The sequence below is a fragment of the Maniola jurtina genome, chromosome 20 (assembly GCF_905333055.1).
Source record: "Maniola jurtina chromosome 20, ilManJurt1.1, whole genome shotgun sequence".
In the NCBI taxonomy this organism is placed as follows: Eukaryota; Metazoa; Arthropoda; class Insecta; order Lepidoptera; family Nymphalidae; genus Maniola; species Maniola jurtina.
This window is the reverse complement of record NC_060048.1, coordinates 7,687,818-7,709,792: the sequence shown is the minus strand read 5'-3', so window position 1 is coordinate 7,709,792 and position 21,975 is coordinate 7,687,818. Positions and strand designations below refer to the sequence as shown.

General features: G+C 35.4%; 2 protein-coding genes across 2 annotated transcripts in view; one reads left to right on the top strand and one right to left on the bottom strand.

The window, feature by feature from the left end:
• LOC123875998 (midasin) overlaps positions 1 to 9,827 on the bottom strand; it is a 31,073-nt gene extending 21,246 nt beyond the window's left edge. Inside the window, exons 1-10 of the mRNA XM_045922135.1 lie at positions 9,629 to 9,827; positions 9,086 to 9,342; positions 8,578 to 8,826; positions 7,797 to 8,092; positions 7,356 to 7,558; positions 6,205 to 6,368; positions 4,520 to 6,024; positions 4,263 to 4,428; positions 1,862 to 4,160; positions 49 to 1,786 (exon numbers count right to left, since the gene is read on the bottom strand). Of these exons, the coding sequence (XP_045778091.1) occupies positions 49 to 1,786; positions 1,862 to 4,160; positions 4,263 to 4,428; positions 4,520 to 6,024; positions 6,205 to 6,368; positions 7,356 to 7,558; positions 7,797 to 8,092; positions 8,578 to 8,826; positions 9,086 to 9,342; positions 9,629 to 9,715 (6,964 nt within the window). The 5' untranslated portion in view covers positions 9,716 to 9,827. The remainder of the gene's footprint in view (positions 1 to 48; positions 1,787 to 1,861; positions 4,161 to 4,262; positions 4,429 to 4,519; positions 6,025 to 6,204; positions 6,369 to 7,355; positions 7,559 to 7,796; positions 8,093 to 8,577; positions 8,827 to 9,085; positions 9,343 to 9,628) is intronic.
• Positions 9,828 to 11,889: 2,062 nt separating this feature from the next.
• Positions 11,890 to 21,040, top strand: LOC123875694 (uncharacterized protein C1orf112 homolog). Its single transcript, XM_045921681.1, has 13 exons — positions 11,890 to 12,059; positions 12,181 to 12,257; positions 12,341 to 12,475; positions 13,070 to 13,284; positions 14,063 to 14,220; positions 14,742 to 14,932; positions 15,773 to 15,918; positions 16,305 to 16,434; positions 16,831 to 16,987; positions 17,591 to 17,816; positions 19,249 to 19,585; positions 19,759 to 19,983; positions 20,378 to 21,040. Exons 2-13 carry the CDS (start codon positions 12,195 to 12,197, stop codon positions 21,032 to 21,034), a joined length of 2,640 nt encoding a protein of 879 aa, XP_045777637.1. The 5' UTR covers positions 11,890 to 12,059; positions 12,181 to 12,194; the 3' UTR covers positions 21,035 to 21,040.
• Positions 21,041 to 21,975: the final 935 nt, after the last annotated feature.

Here is a 21,975-nt window from a genome sequence, read left to right as displayed (position 1 = left end):
TAATCAACAATTTAATCAAACTATGTTAAATACTAATTAAATATATACCTTGTACAAACGCAGTCAATGATTCGTGGCATCTTATGCAAATATCGTGGTATTCATTAGGTAGCCCACAAGAGGAAAGCAAGGCTACTAAATCCATGTAATTCATTGTTTCCGATAAACCCAAATCAAAGTCTTCGGATCTCAATAAATAAATTTCGACTCCTCTGTTTCTCATTGCACGAGATATTTCACCATACTTAGAATCCATTGTAAAAAAAACTCTGAAGTTAGAGTGTGGTTTGATTTCAGTTTTTCCACCTCTTTCTGATATATTCAGCACGCCATTTGGTTCCAATAGTCCGTTTAATCTGTCAAGAACAGCTGCTGATGTTAAGTTTACGTTGTCCAGCAATAGCCATGACCCTTCCACTAACGTTTTTACGGGCAATGAGTCTACCCATTCAAATTTACCACCAGCGTTCACTGAGGTTAACGCTGAAACTTTATTCTTCAATTTTATTATGTTACTTTGAGCTTGCTCAACGTTTCTGGTTGAGAGGTTGCATGATATTGCGCAATCTAACAACTTTTCGCAATGTTCTAGAAGAAACTGTAACCTTTCTTCAAATTTTTTAATATCCTCATTTCTAGAGTTTTTATCCAAAAAGTTTCTTTGCAAAGATTTGTATTGATAGAGGTTACTCAACAATTTATTACATCTCCACTTTTTCGATTCCTGTATAACCCACACATTTCTTACAATTTGAATTGTTATCGTTTCTATTTCATCATACAGGCCTTCGAGGTTTCTGTTATAATCAACTTGCTCAAATCCCCCTAAAAGATCGGAAACATCCATGGCCGATGTTACTGGCACAACATGGAGGTCATTTCCTGTCAAATCCGCTAATACTTGAATAATGCTGCTTTTGCCCGTAGCTGTTGGGCCAACAAGTATAGATAACCAGTTCATTTTTACATTCTGAGCTAAAGCCTTTAGAATAGGCAATTGATTTCTCAGAACCAGCAAATTTGTTTCTACTGTACGCCTCCTTTTAAACATCAACTCTTTACTTCTCTCTAATTTCACATCACCTATAGTAATGTTTTCGTCGTCAATTGCGATTTGAGGGTTGCTATCGCTTCTAGGATATTCTGGCAAAAATATATCGTCATATATTTCCGCCATGTGTTCCTTGTCTTCTTCAGTTCTCATGCGATTAATGTACAACATATCTATATATTTTCCAGGACATATATTTCTTCCACATTTACTATCGTCTATAAGTGCTTCACACCACCTCTGAATATCCCTCAAATTCATTTCCCAAGGGCTGCCCTTGTGGCCCCACGACTGAATTTCTGTAACTTCATGAGCCACTTTGCAGTTGAATTCTACAATTCTGTGTAATATGTCTAGAGGTAACTGTGAATATTGTGCTTTTACAATGTATAAGAGATCTTCTTTAGTCAATGTGTCAATATACACTTGCGTAAATCTGTTTAGAAATGATACCGGTAAACCCCGTCGGGCGCCGCCTTGTTTCAGAGGGTTTTGGCAAGCGAAAAGTTTTGTTTGATGTTTAACTTTAAATGTTCTGCCTAGTTCTGGAATAAAGATTTCACCCCTGTGATCTAAACAAGCATTGAGACCTTCGAGTACGGGTTGAGGAGCTAAATTAAGCTCATCTAGTAAAATCCAATCTCCATTTTGAAGAGCATTTAGAAACGCTCCTTCTTTAAATGTAAATGACCCATCTTCCGTAGGTAAGTCAGTTCCAAATAGATCTGTAATATCCTGTAAAAACAAATATTAGTAAGAAGAAATTTTAAGTGATTTGGAATGCAAAATTGCTACTACGTTTAAACTTACCGTCTGATCACTGAGATTAATACGAACAACTCTGTGCCCTGATGATTTGGCTAAAGCAGTAACTAAGCTTGTCTTTCCAACACCAGGATTCCCTTCTAAAAGAATAGCCTTATTTAGCTGTAGGCCTCGTAGCAATCGGAGAGTATTAGATCCGGTGGTTGGTGCAGTGAAAGTAAATGTTTGTTTCTCCTCCGAAGTACCGTGAGGTCCACATTCGATAAAAAACGGCTTAATTCCGAACTTTGAGACATCCGATTCTGCTTTGAGCATCAGCTGTTTATTACACAGCATTTCTTCAAGACTCTCTGTATACTCGCTTCCATAAGTTCTGATTTGATTCAGCAACAATTTAATAGCATTTTGACGTAACAGGCTTAGCGTTCCAGTATCTATATGGCCTGTGAGAGTAGTGCCAAAGCAGTCTAGAAAAGTCATGCAAGCGCCGTGTACATATGCCTCAGGAACATCAAGTAAACCATTCGAAACTGTTACATTAATGAATTGGACCCATGAAAGCAAGTCACGTATACTGAATGGGAATTTGTTAGTGACTTCAGAATTTTTCAACCAATCAGTAAAATCCAGAATACAGTTGCCAATCCCGGAATTACCGTCCTCTTGGTTGCCTAATGCGATTCCTTTATTCACACTTTTTTCAAGCACTTTTAGTAGATCCTCTCTTGGGCTGACATGATCGCACCATATTTCTGTAAATCGGTTACGGAGAGCTGGTGAAAGTTCTTTTTTTCCGAAATCGCCTCCGGGATTCATAGTTCCAATAAAATGGAAATTTTGAACAGCTGCAATGACTACAATGTCCGAATTATCTTCCATGCCTCGCTCCGACAGCACAAGCTGTCGTTCCGGTTCAAGTAAAGAGTTCAACCTCTCTAAAACGCTATCATCTGCCAGAGAAATTTCGTCGGCTAAGAATAAATGACCATTCTCCATTGATTTTATTAAAGGTCCATCCACCCATTCAAATAACTTTCCGTCGTTTTTATACTGTCGAACGGGACGAAGTCCTCCTAGAAAGTCAGAACTCTCTGTGTGCATATGACAGTTTACAGACAATAGTTGCCTGCCACTCAATGCTGCCAAGATTTGACATATTGTCGTTTTACCGCAACCTGTTTCTCCCACCAATAAGACAGGCTCGTTAAACGTAAAAGCTTTTGCGATTAGTATAGCTAACCGCCTCATGTTATAAGTCCAAATGATATGTGTAAATTCAGAAAGTTGATTATTTAGAATCATCTCCAAAATGGGTTTAGTAACAGGTGAGGTGTTTGAATGTAAACTAAAGAGATTGTCGGGGTTAACTTTTCTCTTAATATGTTTCTCTATTACATCTTCGATGATATTTCTTTCATCGGTTTGACGAACTTTACCAGCCAGTATAAGATAGCCTTCATCTGCAATGTGTTGATCCCAATCATAAAATTTTTCGGTAGTTAACATTTCTTTGGAAGCATGTTTATACCTCTGGCCCCATCTGAACAAATCTCTTAAAGTAATAAATCCATCCTTGCCTTGAACAGCAGCCGACCCGCGTCGTCTGACTTGTAATTCTGCCATCACTTCAATCATCTTTTTACAATAGGTAGGGGGAATATGACATCTTTGGTGCAAAATTGTTTCCAATTCATGTCTAGGTATTTCATCAAAGTGCAATTCAACAAAACGATTCCTAAACGCTCTCGATAACATTTTTCGACCACCATACAAACCAGGTGGATTTTGTGTTGCAAACAACATGAAGTTGGGATCAGCTTTAACCACTTGTTGAGTTTCAGGAATGAACAGTTCACGATTGTCGTCTAAAACTCGATTTAGAGCTTCAAGAACATCACTTGGCGCTAAGTTAAGTTCGTCGAGAATAATCCAATATCCTTTTCTCATAGCTTCTACCAAAACGCCTTCTTTAAAGACAAGGTTGCCTTTAGAGTCTGTTGCATACGAGCCAATATACTCTTGTAGATCTGTGTGTTCGTGATTATTTATTCGTACGCAGTAGTTTCCTGAAGCTTTGGCAATATAGGTTATGAGGGAGGTTTTTCCTACGGAAGTGTCACCTTGAAGTAGTACAGGTAATCTGCCTAACGAAATAATACGCGCAATGTCTCGAAGATTTTTTCTAACTGTTGGTGTCAAAATATATCCATCAGGGATATCAATTTCTAAAGTTCCTTGTGGTATCCAATGCCCTTCGAAAAGCAAAAAGTTTTGACCTTGAATTTTAGGCTCAGGGATCAATTGTTTTAAGACCGAATTTATATTCTTTTTCCCTAATACCGCTCTGAAAATAACCAAACAACATTGTGAGACAATTTGATATACAAACTATAAAATTTTGTCAGCAAAAATTCATTTCAATACTTGCAGGGTTCATGTTACTTACTTGGCAATCATGGCTTCTACTTTCGGATGGGAAGATCTGTCGAGTTGAGTTAGGAAGGAAAGACAGAAAGCTTCATAAAGCGACCTAGCGACTGTGCCACATTTTGCTTTAGCTGCGGCTGTAAGGGCCCTACATAGCGTTCTCAGTGAATAATGTGGTGCATTACCTAAAATATGTACAAATAAATTTTTATTAGAAGGAACGAAATGACGTCAAAAAATGAAGTGTTATAATATTAATATTTATTACCAACATACCTGAACCATCCACTAAATTTAATTTCGCTTCTTTCCTTATTGTGGCATAAAAGTGATAAATAGCCTCCAATATAGCACCACTTAGATTCATGTGATACAAATAGTCACCTATAAGCAACATCAAATCATTCCTCTCTGTCAGCTCATCTATGAAGAATTCCGTGAATCTATTTCTCAAGCCCACAGGCAGATCTTTTTTACCAACATCTGTTGCTGGATTCATGCAAGCGAATAATGTAAAATCTGGATGTCTCTTTATAGGGACTTTATCACCTTTTTCTATTAAATCTATACTTTCATTTTTGTCTTCCAGTAGTCCAGCAAGACATTCTAAAATTTCTGCTGAAGCCAAATTGATTTCGTCTAGTAACACCCAATGGCCTTGCTGCATAGCTTTGACGAGCGATCCTTCTATAAATGCAAACGTCAATCTCGATGCTGATTTTACTTGCTGTTCTAATTTCAATAATTTATGACCAAATCCTAGCCAGACTTTTAACGTATCATCTTTCTTCTCGTTTATTAATCTATTAACAGCTGCTTTGTGGCTTTGTTTCATTAATGCCAGCAATGCAGTCCAATTTTCTGTTTCATAGCAAGTTTCGATATGGCCTATAAACTTCTTGTTCTTCTCTGTGTTGAAGAATCCTTTGAACATTTCTACATACTCAGTTTTTATTGGTCGTATTACATACTTGAGATCTACCGGTTTGTAGCCGCCGAGCAAGTCGGCAGAATCTGATTGTTGGTTCATATTTATAACCACAAGTTTATGGCCAGTTTGTTTAGCCAAATACTGTATAGAGGAAGTTTTTCCCGTTCCTGTTTCTCCTACAAGGAGGACGGGTTCATTTGACCTGACACAGCACGCGATCTTTTCAAGCAAGCATGACGACTGACGCGTAAAAGAGAAAACAACTTCTTTGTTATCAAAATCTATCCTATCTAAACTTTTTTCTACTCTCGGGACTTTGGCTCTGCCTACTTCTAACGCGTTTGAATGTAACGACACACTTGGTTTGTAATGCTTGCAATAAAATTCAGATTTTGTTTCGACAATGCCTAGACACGTGCCGACTTTTTTTGCCAACTCCAGCCTGTATTCTGGCGAGGAAATAGAACAAGTGAATATGTCCAAAGCGTCTTGTAGTACTTTAAGAGCCGATTCGGGACTTGAAACGTTAAATCCCACTACAGCTCTAGCACACCATTTCATTAAATCCCTTGTCGAGATAAGCCTTGAACCTCTCATAAAAGTCACATTTGTATCTTTTTCATCTACATCGGTTGTTTGTAGAGAAGTGTCATGACTTCCTACAGAAAACATCATGAACACTTCAATCATTTTTGAACATATTGTCGCTAGGGTTGGATATTTAGCGTGGATAATTTCAGCTAACTCTGATCTTGACAGTGGCTCTACGTTGATTTGTGTCAAATGCTTTTGCAGTAATGTGCTTGAATTTGACATTTTCTTTTGAAACCCGTAATTAGTAATTACTGTCCTGAAAAAGAAACAACAACAAAATCAGTTAAATTGATGAATTTGGCCATTAATGTGGTTCATTCTAGTATGCTGGACTGGAATGGATAGTGTTTTTTATTCAAATTATTTCAATCATTATATATGTATTGTTCTAGTGCTAATACCTAGAATACCTAGAATTTTATGGAATTTTTCTTACCTTTGAGTGACAAACAATTGAAACCCTGGTGTAACAGGCAATGCATCTCTGTATCCAGGCACACATAATGTATTTCTTTCCAATAGTGAACTCAACGTGGACGCTACATCTAAGGCTGCACAGTCAATATCTTCTAGCAACAGCCAGTGACCATTTTGGACTGCCTAAAACATGAAAAATATTAAAGAAAAACTGTAAACATATAATTCAGCCAACAGATTTAATTTCGTTTCTTTGGGGCTTATGCATTTTTCAGCACTAATTTGAATTCGTGCTAAAAAGTGAATAAGTGCAGTGATTGTGCAATAGTGCTTCCGCTAGGGAACAAAAACATAGTGAACTGTATGAATACATTAGAATAAACTAAGGACAGCTATTGGACTGTAAATTAGATTTAGAAATTAATTATAAGTAGAATTTTAAGTTAGGATAATATTACTTACCAGCCCATAGGCTAGATAGAAGTAATAATAAAGTTGTGTTATAATATAATAGATGCTTTATGGTAGAGGGAAAAAAATCTCTGGGGCTGCCTCACACCAACAAGCTGACGACTAAGGACTGACGCAGACTTACGGAGAGGAGTGGAGCTAGTCCAGTGTCTCGTTTGATAACAATTTAAACACAGCTTTATTTACTTTAACATAGGTTTGAAATTGGTATAATGAAAACAAACCCGAAAGAGACTCAAAAGGCGGGCACGCAGCGTGAGCAGGATTTTTTGACCATTTCAATTATAGATATGTAAAAGGTTTGTATTTTAGGGTTCCATACCCAAAGTCTAAAATGGGGCTCTATTAAGTCATGGGTCAAGAACTCATTGAGTACTTGGCCAGTTTTTTAATCCTATTATACACTACTCTTATTATAAAATATGTGAACATGTGCATGTTTGTGTCTTTCAATTCAACAATCAGACTGCAACAGATTAACTGATTGACCTGATTTTTGCATGGATATAGTTGAAAACCTAGAGAGTGACATAGGCTACTTTTTATCACGGAAAATCGAAAAGTTCCCACAGGATTTTTAAAATCTAAATCCATTAGCTAGTTAAAAATGACTTCTTCTTGGAAAATCAAAAAGTCCCCACAGAATTTTTAAAATCTAAATCCATTAGTTAGTTAAGAATGACTTGAACAATTAAATACCTCTGTCAGAACACCAGGTGCCCAAACAAACTCTCCTGGTATATCTGTGCACTGGTGTGAACCTAATAGCATTCTTGAGTCAGTCTGATCACCGAGCTGCACCTTCTTGAATGCTACACCTTTACGTCCAGTTATAGCTGCCAGGTGTTCAACTAGACAGGTCTTACCAGAGCCTACTGGACCCATTAGTGATAATGCTTTGCCTGTAAAAAAACCGTTCAAATGCAAGTCGGACTCACATATAAAGGGTTCCATACCATCATACAAAATATTTTTACATTTTTATATGCATCTATATATGATTTAGTAATTATATTTTATTTTACCTTTTAATGTGCAATCACCTTCAATAAAACTTTTACATTGACATAGTTAAAACAAATTGACTACAATCAGCTATTTTTTCTGTGCATAATATGTATGAGTAAAATAAAATTTTACCTGATGCCACAGCCAAGGCTAAGCTTCTCAAACTATTAATAGTAGACTTAACAGGTACCAGAGTGCCAGGCTGCACATTATTTTTATCATATACAGGCAGCAGAATCCCATCCATGTTTATAACACTACTTATATTTAAATCTAGCTCATCTATATTGCCATCAATTATATGTACTTCATTAGTTTGTGGAATGTTCTTGAGAGCATCTTCTTGTGTTATACAAAGATTTCTGGCTAGAATTCTTGATTGGGATTCAGTCATGTTTGTTAGTATGGCCATACATTCTTTTACCATCCTATAAAATAAAATAAACATTATCAATATCAACACAATTACTAAGAACCACTTACAGTAATAGTGCTAAGTGCTAAAGTAAATAAAGATTGTAGGTAAATCATGCCAGTATTTAAAAAAAATTGATGGATCGTTATTTTGTACCTAAATAGTATTTTTTTACAAAAATTCTGAAACTGTTTATGATAACTGGCAATTATTTTAAAATACCTATGCAACAAGGTATCACTAAAATCGTTAAACATAAATTTTTTCAACATAATTTTTATGTTCAGAAAGTACCCTGAAATATTTTTTCCAAAATTCTAATATGCCTCTGTGTAGCAGTAGGTTTCTATAACTGTACTAAACTTTAAGACTCTTGTTGTTTAATTTTAAAATGATTGTGGCATGACTCACTGGATGAAACTATAAGGGGTCCTCGCTTTATTATACAAAAAAATCCTAAAAAATTATACTAAGAAGTATGCTACATTATTAACTCACCATCTTATTTGGGAATTTTCATGATTACTAAAATTGTTAACAAAATTAGTCCAATCCCATTTCGTAGATAGTTCATTCGGTAGCTTGCTCAACAATGTATAACAGCATAACACCATTTGGTAATCCGTAATCTTCTGTCGACAGTCTAAGAGCCTTCTTTTCTTTGGTGCGACATTGTAGGAATCTTCATGGTGTATGAATACCTCAAATGGAGGTATTGAATTGATTTGAAAATATTTTAGGGCATATCTAAAAAGACAATTATTAATTAATTAATTTGTACTTTGCGTTCATAGGAAGTAAGTTCAAAATTCAAATTAATTGTCTTCAAAAAGACAAAGCATATCTGACAGTTTTTTGGATGAAAGAATTTTACATTGAAATATATGGAATACAACAGAAACTGATAAGATATAATTTTGATCATTAACTCACTTGCATTTCACTTTCGTTTAAAAAACCAAACCTATGAACTGTCAAAGTTAATTGTAGTAAAAATAAAACTTACTGAAGAATGTCAGGATGATCAGATGTAAGTGCCAAGATTATAGAGTACTCTAAATGATGCGTCTTTTCCAAATCTGTGCACTGATCAAAGTTTTCACTAGAAAACACAGGCTTCAAAGGAATTTGTGTGGATACTAATGCCAGCAGTATATTTGATAAATACTTTTTGAACAGCAATGCATCTTCAAAATTGAGGATAAATTGAGATAACTTCGTGATGAGAACATCAATTTTGATAGAATTGTTTTTTAAAGAATCCTGCAAACATGAAAGTTAAAATTAACAAACACAATCCGACAAAGTTTATTTAAATTACAGGAGTATGGTGACAGCCCTAAAAGACTAGTAATGCCGGCTTTTCCACAAATAACAAAGGGTCACTGTGAATTATAATTTCAAAGTTTTAGGGTAGGTAACTGAAACTGAATTTTATACTTATCAAATAAAATCGTTGTTCATAAGTAAGAACAGTTGCAACGTATGATGCGCCTTACTTGTGGACTTGTGGCTAGCAAAAATCACAAATTTTAAACTGTTTACTTACTACAACATGCTGACATGTTTTTGTCAGATCTGAGTTTTTGGTTTCCAGCTCGATATTCTTTATCGCAGCTATTATTTTGTCACCCATTTTCTCCACTTGGTTTTACTATCAGTGGGTTAAATCTAGTGATGCTAATTAAACGAATAAATACATATTATTCACAAAAAACATCACACCTTGCAGCCAACCAAGCCGGTGAATGGAAATGGAAAAAACACGTGTGAATATGACATTGACATTTAATGACATTTCATCAGTGTGACTTTTTTTTTTCTCTCTCGTCTGGCTTTATAAAGATTAGCCAATTTCAAGTTTGTAGTTTTAGAGCGCTTTTCAGTTAGTTTTAACCATAGACATACTAGTTTTCGCTACGCTCAAAGACTGACAAAGCGAGGGAGCGAAAGGTAGTTAGATAAGACCCATTGCCGCGAGCGAAAGCGAGATAGCGAAACAAGATGCCAATAAGTCATTGTTTACGTGAGTACGAGGCCATACGTTTTCGGCCTGTTCCAAGTCGAGGTGATTTTTTGCATTTACTAAATAATTTTACGATTAAAACGTAAAATCTATGTCCTGCCACCATGGTGTCTTGTTCAGTGAGCGAATGTGACGTTACAAGACGTTATAATCCGCGTAAATATACGTTTCACAGGTAATTACTGATTATTTATACTCATTGTTTATAGTTAATCATTATTTCATCATTTGTTGTTTGAAAATTAGGCAAAAAAGCTATTGGAAGCTTAGATGATAGGTTTCCCTTAAGACTTATCATCAAATTACATTGCTAAATGAAGAATTTTTGGATATTTTGTGTAAAATTTAAAAACGTTTGTTTACGATAGAGATTGACAAAGTGATGACGTCACAAGTATCGATAGTCGATAATCGTGTCTACCGGTAGGTTTGATGTGATAGGTTTCATGTGATGTATGTAAAATACAATATAAAACACTACTTTCCAATAAAAGAAAAGAACGAAATAAATATTTTCACTAATTTTTATTTTATTTAGCGTGACTTAGATTTCATATACAGGGTTAAAGAACCCGTACATTACTGTATTTAAGTGCTTATCGGGGAGGTCATTAGCTATGAATTGAGCGCCATATATACTATTTATTTTTATTAACTTGTCACTTAGACATTATATCAGAGTGTTATTGTAATTTATCAAATTAAATTTACTTGCACTATCTAAGCTATCTACATACCTTTCAGCTCAAACGGTTCAGCCATAGTAAAAATATAGCAAATAGTCCAACTCAAGGTGTTTAGAAAAATAAATACCTACACAGCGTGCTAAACACAACAGCGTGGCGACAAAGTGAGTCTCATAGGAGGTCTAGTGAGTCCGAGATTTGGTGTGTGCACGCGTACGTACGCGTCGCACACATACAAACCGCGTAGGGTCTTTAGTTTTAGGCGGACTACTTGCTATACTTTTACTATCGTTTAGCCGTTTAGGCGTGAAGAGGTAATAAAAACACAAACACACAGAAACATCCATACTTACGCATTTATATTCTTGACAACGTTATATACCTATACATATAGATTTATCAATCGTTTATTTCGTAGTAGCTGCACCAAGTCATTTCATTAATAAATAATAATCTGTTACCTAGCTTTAGCTTTGTTACTATTTGTGTATTTGAAATGTATTTGATTTCTTAAGATTATAAGATGCTTTTTACTTCACTTCGTTAAAACTAACTCATTAGTGTCCTATGATTTCGCCAGTAAGACTATCGATAATACAAATGCTAAAGTCAGGACAACTCTATTTCACGCACACATTTACGTTTCATTTTTTGTAACACCGTTAATCTGTCATTGTCCCTCTAGTTGTTTATATACTATCTCTATGGTTTTAACAAAAAAAAAAAATACTATCCAAAAAGGTAGAGCACGCCCGCCAGCTAACACCGACGCAGACGAAGTCTCAGTGTGACTAGGACTAGAGGATAGAGTTTCCCTAACTTGTAAATAACTAGAAACTTTTTAACAGGACTTCGTCTGTGTTGGTGTTAGCTGGCGGGCGTGTTTTGCCTTTTTGGAGTGTTTTTTTGTTAAAACTGACTGGAAAGCGCTATAAGGGGGTGCCGTGCGTATGTCGGCGAGTGCCGGCACAGACGGGGTCCATACTTGTATAGTTTAACTAACTTGTTACAAATAACTACAAACTTGACATTGGCTAATCTTTGTAAAGCCAGACGAGAGAAAAAAAAAAGTACTCTGTGTTGGCAACCCATGAAAGGAAACGTCAAGCTTAAAATGTCAAATTTGAATTTGTGTTTTTTTTGCTAAATTCGGCGCTGAAAATGTTGGATTTTGGTTTAGCTTAATCAAAGAAGTCTGTTTCAGTACCTACTCTTAATATTATGTCGTGATTATGTACCTACCCACAATCCTTACTATCCTAAACAAAGTAAGTATGTAATCACTACGTTTCCTAAATCCTATCTATCCATCTCACAGATGGATGAATACCCCCACCTCTCGATATCTAACTAATAAGTTTCTTGCATCTGCCGTGAATGGACCAAAAGGTGAATAAGCTGTTATGGATGACTCTCAAAGTTCAGATAATATCTTTTCAGAAACAAGTGTTTCAGATTTAACAACAGTATCCTTTTTTTATATTATAGTAATAATACAGATAAGTAATACAATTTCATTAGTAAACTTTTTCTTACAAAATAATCTCAGATTAAAATAGAAAAGTACGATGTACGTGTTTCGAAGATTAAGGCTTACGCACAGACTTGTGTTGGTGCGAAAAATGTCTTACATCAGGAACCTTTCACTGTATTTCTGGAAGACTGCAGATTTTGTATACTTCAGGTAAATAAATAAATAATGATTTCTTGTAAAGTATTAAAACACATGTACCAGTCCTTGGCAATCTTTATGGCTGCTTTGAACCACAGATGTAGTAGAACCACATGCCAAGTTCATCCAACCAATAAACAATCTGGAACTTTCATATGGTAACTACTATCCAGGCTGGGCGAGGTCCCCATAATACTTTTAAAAATTCACACATTGATACACAGCTATCAGAATGGCCATAAAGATTGCTGTGGCTGTATACAGATAGTTCTAAATGTATCCATAAATGCGTAAGCCATATGTCCCACTAGGTGGACAAACAACATCAAACAAGCAGGGAGCTGTTGGATTCAGGCGGTGCAAGAATGGCATGTGGAAATTCCTACATCTATGACCTATTTCCAGCAGTGGATGTCTATTCTTTGACAATGTTGATGATGATGATATTATGTCTATAAGTTTGGAAAATATTCAGTATGTTCCACAAATCTAGAGATAACAGAAGTTTAAAAAGAAAGACCCAATAATACCCCCATATGAATATTAGTTAGAATACTAGTAAGACTGGTCATTATTTATAATGTGAATAATTGTTTTTTTTTTCAGAGCTTGGACCTAGTTAATATATTATTAGAAGATGCAAACACAGAAATAGATAAATTGTGTAATTACTTGGAGGATGCTGTGTGCATTTTACAAATATTATCCAATAGAGTCAAGAGTATAATAGAATCTGCCACCATCACATGCAGTGCAGCAAAGAATTTGAGCACTAGTACTGGAAATATAATATTATCTGTATTCACTCATTGTAAAGACAGGTAAGTTTAAATGAATAATGACTTGTTGAAGCCTACGATTTTGGTTATGTGGGTTTAGGTTTTTTAATTCTGCAGGAACTGTTTGATTTTTCCAGATAAAAAGTAGTGTCACTCTCCCAGGTCTTTAACTATACCCATGCAACAAGTGTAAATTAAAAATTTATAACACCCCCGACGATCCAAAGTATTTGAGTTTTCCAAAAAATCATTTTCAAATAAATAATTATGTATTTAGGCAAAGTCCATCTTGACAGCTTGACATTTGTCAATTGGCAATATTATGAACCTAACGGTTATCTAACCTTCTTTTCTACAAGAAAACTAGAAAAGAGCTGATAACTCTTAAACAGCTGAACCAATTTTTTTGGATTATAGCTAAGAACACTCTCGAGCAAGCCACCTTTCAAACAAAAAAAAAAATTAAATTAAAATCGGTTCATTCGTTTAGGCGCTACGATGCCACAGACAGATACACAGATACACACGTCAAACTTATAACACCCCTCTTTTTGGGTCGGGGGTTAAAAAATAGTCGATCTGTTGCGACGTGATTGAAGGACAAACCAAAAGCTAGAAACTTTTATAACAACTAAGCCAATTGTGGATTAGTTATTAGGAAGGCCATACACTCTCTAAATTAAAATGACAAGTCTCAAAAATAAAAATATTGCTATCTTTTTGATAATGCTTGGTGCAGAAAAGGATAGAATTTAGTTAACCTTAGGGATTGTATGCAACAGAATTAGCCAAATATTGCATCAAACAAACTATATTTCAGTGAATGTACTTACGGCAATAGCCTATGTATGGTGGAAAAACAACTGAAGGATTTGTTTCGAAACTGCCATGAGTTGCAGTTGACATATTTAATGGCTTTAGAAAAGCATTTGATATTTGATTTGACTGAAAAGGAGGACCAAGATATACTTGTTGCAAGTAAGTTTGCTATTAAGTAATTATCTATTTTATGACAGCATCTATAGTAAAATACTACCTACTACAGACATGTTCATTGTTCAATGTTCATATTACCAGGCCTGTAAAGTTTGTGCTCAGTGATGAGTAAGACAAAATATACAAAACATATGAGTGTAGAAGAGACAAAATGTGTTCTAAGTTTTGTAGTTAGATGTCTTAACTTTAGATAGAAGAAGAAGATAACTTCTTATTTCATCTAATATTGTTAGACGGCTTACAGAAATTTAAATATGTATATTATACTAATTGTTGGGATTTCCTGATAACTGGCTTCAAACTTATATGGGCATGATTAGATGGATTGGAAACTTTTAACTTTTCTTTATTGGTTACAATTTATATTTTCCTTTTAAACACTTTTTTGTGAAGATGATTATTATAATTGTTATTTATGGAGTCTGATTTTCTGAAACAAAAAAATCAATAGAATTCTGGTATTGCTCTGATTAATATTTTTAATCACATTTCATATTTTAAAGCTTTAGAGATAAACTTGAAAATTGGCGATGTGGTGCACTCATTAGATATCAAAACTATGGCGGAGCAGTGGAAGGCATATACAATGATTTGTAAGAAATATTCAAGTTTTCTTTTGGAGAAAACTATATTTAACACAAGTAGTAAACTACTTGCTTCTACAATACAAAGAAATATACACATTGCTTTGGAGGTACCTACTTAATTTTCTATTATAATTTTTATACCATAACATAGCAGTAATATTCTCATTAAAAACTCTGTGAGTTAAGTATACCAAATTGAATTAATAGCTCGTTCACACAGGCTGCGTAAGCGTATACATAGCGCGTACCATTGGGTTGTAACTTGTAATGTATGGAACTGTATGAAACATGGCACACCGCTTGCGTAAAGCGTGGACGTATGCGTAACCCGGTGTGTTAGGGGTTTACGCGCGTCACTACGCACGCGTCACGTGTACGCAATTAGTGTGAATCGGCTTCTTAAAAGGTGTAGAACCTACCTAAAACAGCACGAATGCGCAATCAAACATACTGATGTTCGCGCAATGATTGTGTATGACGCGTACTATTCTGCACGAGCACGCGATGGTCGCATCGCTTACTCGCTTGATGATCGCGTAATCGCGTTGTATTAAAACGACGCCTAAGAGATGTACTGACAAAAACTGAAACCTGGGATTCAGTACATGATTCTTCAGACAGACTAAAAATTGAGTTAAAACGAGACTTTATGTGGGAGATATACATCTGTCTCAAGTCTAAGCAAAGTCAGAGTGCGCTCTATAGATCTCACCATTAGTCGCTCAATTGGAATTTTTCTTTTTCTTCTTTTTTTTGGGCTTTTCATGCATGACAATGTTTTTTTTTTGCATTTTTACGTCTACGTCATTGCCTACGTCAATTTGTTTTTAAATAAAAAACCCCGGTCAAGTGCGAGTCAGACACGCACGTAAAGGAATCCGTACTATCGTACGAAAATAACACTGCTGCAATTTTCATGTATACTTAATATATTTTATTTATTACAGGCAAATGAAGAAGACAAGATTGTACTTCGATCCTTGAAAGTAGCAAGTTTTTCTATAAAGATACTGTTGCAAATATGTAACATATTCAAATGTTCTGCCAATAATAACTATAGGAATATCATAAAACTATTGCTTCAAATCAGTTTGTAAGTGTTTTTATTTTTTAACTGGTTTTTGATTGCGAATTTCTTTATTTTAACCGTATTTTAGGGTTCACATTTAATTATAAAAAAAATCACTATGAGAAAAAAAGTCAATTACACTGTGTATATATTATAAAGAGAAAAGATCTCTTTGTTTGTTTATAATCGATAAACTCAGAAACTACTGCACCAACTTTGATAATTCTTTCACCATCAGAAAGCTATATCCAGAAGTAATATAGGCCTAACCTAATATATAATAATATGAGGTACATATGTATCAAATTCCACTCGAACGAAGCCGGGCGGATCAGCTTATTATCTGTTGATTTGACTTAATTATTTTAACTATTATTATATCAGTTATCAATAGTTATCAAACATTACAGGTGCAACAGTTCATACTATGAAGTGACTGCAAATAAATCATCAGAATTTTCAGCACTGTTGGAAACACACATATCAACTCCTGCGAAAATATTAATTGATATTCTTATTAATGAAGAAAGTTTTCTAAAAGTAAGTAATACATCTTCCTTACCTCAGAAATACACATACCAAGACCTTGACCTTACGCAATGGGTGATTTATCTATCTGTTTGATATGAAGTAACCCGCGACGGTGGGGGTGTCTGTGCCTATCATAATTTTCGCATAACCATTATATCCTTGACTTAGTACTCTTGTGTTGAGGTTTGAATTCGTAGATTCATGTGCAACGCCCCAAGCGAAAATTTTGTATCATACCTTCGCAACTTTCTTGCTTTTGACTTGACCGATTTTGATTCAGTTTTCAGTAACGTGTGGTCAATTTCACAGGTGTTCATTTTTCACAGGTTTTAAGTTTTATGTGTGGGTTTATTCTTTAATTGTAATTTATAACATGTTTAAAACTATAAATATGTTTATTTTCAGTTAATATTCGTAACTGGAAGCAGTGAACTGAAAGATAGTGAGTTGCTGGGTCATATGCTGCTTGATGTAATGATAATGAAAGCGCTTCTAAAGAAAGAAGAACCAAGTGATAATATGGATGAAGTTGTTGTTTGTGTGTTCTCACTCTTACCTTATTGTAAGTACAAAAAATGATTTTAATATAAGCGCCTCAAAGGTTCATTGGTTGTGGATCGGACTAAAATCGAAAGGTAGACGATTCAAGTGTCCCCAGGCACACCGTTGCTATCCTACTACCATCATTAGAAGACATACTTACCAAAGACCAGCAGGACGATAGAAGTCCATCATAGTGTCCCACTTGGTTTTTAGGGTTCTGTACCTCAAAAGAAAAAATGGACAACTATAGGATCACTTTGTTGTCGGTCTGTCTGTCCGTCTGTCCGTCTGTCGTATCTGTCAAGAAAACCTATAGGGTACTTCCCGTTGTCCTAGTATCATGAAAGGTAGGTAGGTAGGTCTTATAGCACAAGTAAAGGAAGAAATCCGAAAACCGTGAATTCCTGGTTACATCACGCAAAAAAAATGAAAACGTATTGTCTGTCTGTCCGCGTGTCACAAGTCTCTAGCTCGTAGACGCAATGAGTTACTGCAGACTTAAAATTTTGGTATTTAGGGGAGGGGCTCCCAAAAAAAGGAGCTGAATAAATTTTCTTTCGTGGGTACTCTTAGGGTATGAAACCCTAAAAAGCAATTGAATCCAGATTAAAAACTATTACAGGTCACAAGTGGTTTAACATTGGGTTGAAATTTAAGCATACCGCTACAGAAGACAAAACTCAATACTACAGGTTATACGAATATTTGTTACTCCACACCGCAGCTTTGACGAACATATTCAGTTGCGCACAGTATAAGAGATTAGAGAATTGTTTATATGAAGCTCTGTTGGGAACTGAGTATTATAGTGCGATTTTTGGTTCTAACTTATGGGTTTTACTTTGCAGGTAAGGTTACTTTTTATCACTTTTAATTAAGTTTACAGTGAAAAAACCGGCCAAGTGTAAGTCAGACTCGCGCACTGAGGGTTCCGTACTCGGGTATTTTTTCCAACATTTTGCACGATAAATCAAAAACATACATAAAAATAAATAAAAATCTGTTTTAGAATTTACAGGTAAAGCGCTTTCATCTTGAGATGTGACCACAAATTCGCGGTTTTTAGATTTATTCCTTTATTTGTTCTATAAGACCTACCTGCCTGCCTCATGATTCTAGGTCAATGGGAAGTACCCTATAGGTTTCATGACAGACACGACGGACAGGCAGACAGACAGACAGACAGACTACAAAGTGATCCTATAAGGGTTCCGTTTATCCTTTTGAGGTATGGAACCCTAAAAAGTGTTGTTTCTTGTACAAAGGTATGAGAAATAACCCTTTTTTTGCGAGTCTGACTCCACTTGACCGGTTTTTATTTAGGTACTAACCGATGCCCGCGATTTCGCCCGCGTGGATTTAGGTTTCTTGAAATCCCGTGGGAACTCTTTGATTTTCCGGGATAAAAAGTAGCCTATGTGCTAATCCAGGATATTATCTATCTCCATTCAGCCAAATCCGTCCAGTAGTTTTTGCGTGAAGGAGTAAGAGCTCCTTCTCACTAAGTCGCAAGCAAGGCGGCAGTAGCAGCGCGACTGTCGCGCGACAGTCGCGCTGTTCAGAAGCGGCAGACTTCCATACTAAAATGAGCAGCGCGACAGCCGCACGACACGTGATTGACATAGCGGCCGGCAGCGCGGCAGCCGCGCGCGATCAGTCGGCTTCCAAGCAGTGTTGCAAGCGCACGTGTATACAATTATTATCGATTATGATTATGTATGATGATTATGATTATGATGATTATGATTATGATTATGATGATTATGTATACAATTATTGTATTCAAGAAGACGTAACAATTCACCGAAAGACTTTTTTGACATTCGAACATAATTTTTTTTTTTATTATTACTACTTTTCAGCACTTTGTATACTGTTATATAATCACTATTTATATGCCGATTTCGAAACAAAGGATCAATCCAGTATTTTTTAATTTTATTATGAACGCGACGTCAATGGCACTGAAGGAGAAGCAACAATAGCAGCAGCAAAAATGATGTTTCCGTTGGAATCCATTATTGAAATGAAGTGTGCCACCCTAAACTAAACAAGTCGCGCTGCTGCCGCACTGCTTGCGACCTAATAAGAAGGCATCGGCGGCTGTCGCGCTGCTGCCGCACTGCTTGCGACCTAATGTGAAGGAGCTCTAACAAACATACACACACACACACACACATACAAACTTTCGCCTTTATAATATTAGTGTGATTGAATTTGAGTTTTGTAAATTAATAATATAAATCTTGCAATAATGTTACCATGTTCATATCTTTCTAGGTTCAGTAATAACCAACTGCAGTTACACGTGTTGTTGGGCTTATTAAACGTTTACCAGAAACTGGAATCTCATCCCTTATTTGCCACCTCGCCTCAGCGAATCCACTTGGGTTACACTATAGAAAAACTATTCCATACCGTCGACGAAAAAGAAAAAATGCTAATCTACAAACAATTTAGTGTAAAAGATGAAAGAAATATTGGAGTCTGGACTGCAATGAAAATAAAGAATTTACAAAATGATGTTGCAAAATATGTGGAAAGGGTTGTATATGATAATCTAATTGCCTGTTTTGATGAAGTTTCAAATGATAATGAAGATAGATTAGAGAATTTGGTAAGTTCATTCATTTTTAAATTACATTTCGTGCATGTACAAAAAATTAAGCAAAAACATTCTTGCTGGCTCTTCCCAAGTGCATTCCCAAGTATCTGTTCACACGTCAACGCTTTTGATGAGACTGAAATAGCTGCAACATACAGACAATATAAGTAAACATTATTTTACAGATTGAATATTTCAAATTGGCTTCAACTTGCCAATTTGTAGAAAGAGATTCAAGGATAGAAGATTTGCTGTTAAGAGCATGGCTTAAAGCTTGTCCACTTTGCAATAATGTACTGCAAAGGCATCTCGATGGTCGTTCAGTATGGCTCTTTAGGTATTTAGAGGATCTGACTTCTTTGACTGAAAGTTATATGGAAAAATTTGAACGAAGAAAAACTTTAGTAAAGGTAAGTTGGTTCTAATTCCTGCATTTCTGCCAGGAATATTGTGAACAGAAAACATTAAAAAAAAATAGCGAGCAAACGAGCAGGTGGGCCACCTGATCTTAAGTGATTACCGCCGCCCATGAACATTTGCAGCGCTAGAGGTACCGCCAATACAATGCGTTGCCGGCCTTTCAAGAATTTGTTTGTACCTACTTTGATTCAGTGAGGATTGTTTCACCAGTTTATATTCAAATTATTTTTAGTGTTAAGTAAAGTGTCGATGGATGACTCGAATCTTATGGTTTGGTTCAAGATTAGTAACAATAGAAAGTTGAGGATGTGTGTGATCCACTCATGAGTAAAATTTCGCTTTATGGAATTAATTGTTTTAAATTGTAAAATTTTTTTTTTTCAGATACTAAATATTATTTCAATTATTCTAAAGACAGGAAATATGGAGACAGTCCATCTTTTACTTAAATTATTTTGCAAACTTGCAAGTTTTCTATTAGAAAGCGAAAACGATGCAATTGCGACTCTATTAACAAGAACCATAACGATCATTTTTAAAGGCAACAATGATTTACAAGAATACATATTGAGTACTATAATTTCTAATGCTGATATTAGTGAATTAGTTTTACCAGTTCTGGAAAACACTAAATGTATATCGGAGAAAGTTGTTGAATACAAAAACATAATGTTCAATACCAAAGAATGGCAAAAACAACTAGATTCAGTTGCTGATAATAAGTATATACATAAATGTATGCAAATATCTGATATAGACGTACAAGAACCCATAAGTATGGAATGTATTGATATAAATGTACAAGAACTAAGGAAAAGTCAAACTAATTTTGATCTTGGAGATATAGATTCGTTGTTTGAAGAGAGTGACGGGGAAGAACCGGTTAGCAAAAAGGCGAAATTGGATTTCGATGTCAATCATCTTATAGGAAAAATCGAATCGGATGTAGAAAAGCTGTGTCAAAGTAAAGAGAATATACTCAGTGAATATAAGGATAGAATTAAGTGTGTATGTGATAAGTTGAGAAATATAGTTTCTTAATATTGATTTAGTTGTTTTCTTTTTTTACTTCTTACTAACTACTAGTACAAAAAATCTTTCTTATCAAAGTTTTTTTTAAATGTTTATTAATTAATAACATAATTGTTTTATTATTAATTAATAGCTTAATTAATAATTAAACTTAATTATTTAGTAATTATTGAACTATAAAATATATAAGTAAATAGGTGCATATCATAGTTTACAAAAAAGCAACTATCAAAATATAGTGCGCGACAGATTGAAATGGCAATTGGGGTATGAGGCCCCCCCCCGCACAGCCCTCGCGCTAAAGTGCGTGTGTGTGGCGTTCCCCACCTCATACCCCGATTGCCATCTTAACCTGTCGCGTAGTAATCTCAAAGTAAAATCTGCCGTCCTTTTGCCAAAAAACGGCTAAACTCAATTTTTTTTTATAGCATGGGCTTGAGCTTGATGACAATCATACTTAAAAAAGTGTAGGTAGCAGCGCGCTTGCCAAGAAGATGCCTATTTACTCTTTATCTTGAAGGTATTTATGATATACGTGGCAGGAAACGGACGCCGGAAGCGCATTCCACACCTTAGCTGTTCGTATCAGAAACGTTGAGCAAAAAGGTTTCGTGCGAGTAGATTGGATGCTGATCATATTAGGATGCCAACATTCATGATTTCTCGCTGTTCTGTAGTAAAAAGGTGAAGGAGGAACAAAGTTGGTAAATTCCTGAGCACACTCCAAAATATATCCGATAAAAGCCCGAAAAGGAGGAACACTCGGTACTGTAAGCTGCGTGATTAATCACCAATTATTCTTTAGGCATGGTGATCTATCAGGTCTAATTGAGTTGGTACTTGGTAGAGCCATCCCCAGAGAGAAAGAGTAGTTTTTAATTAAAAAACGTGGGAATTTTGATTTTGTTTCTAAAAAAGTGCCTCTTTTAGGAACATCAGTTTTCTTTTCA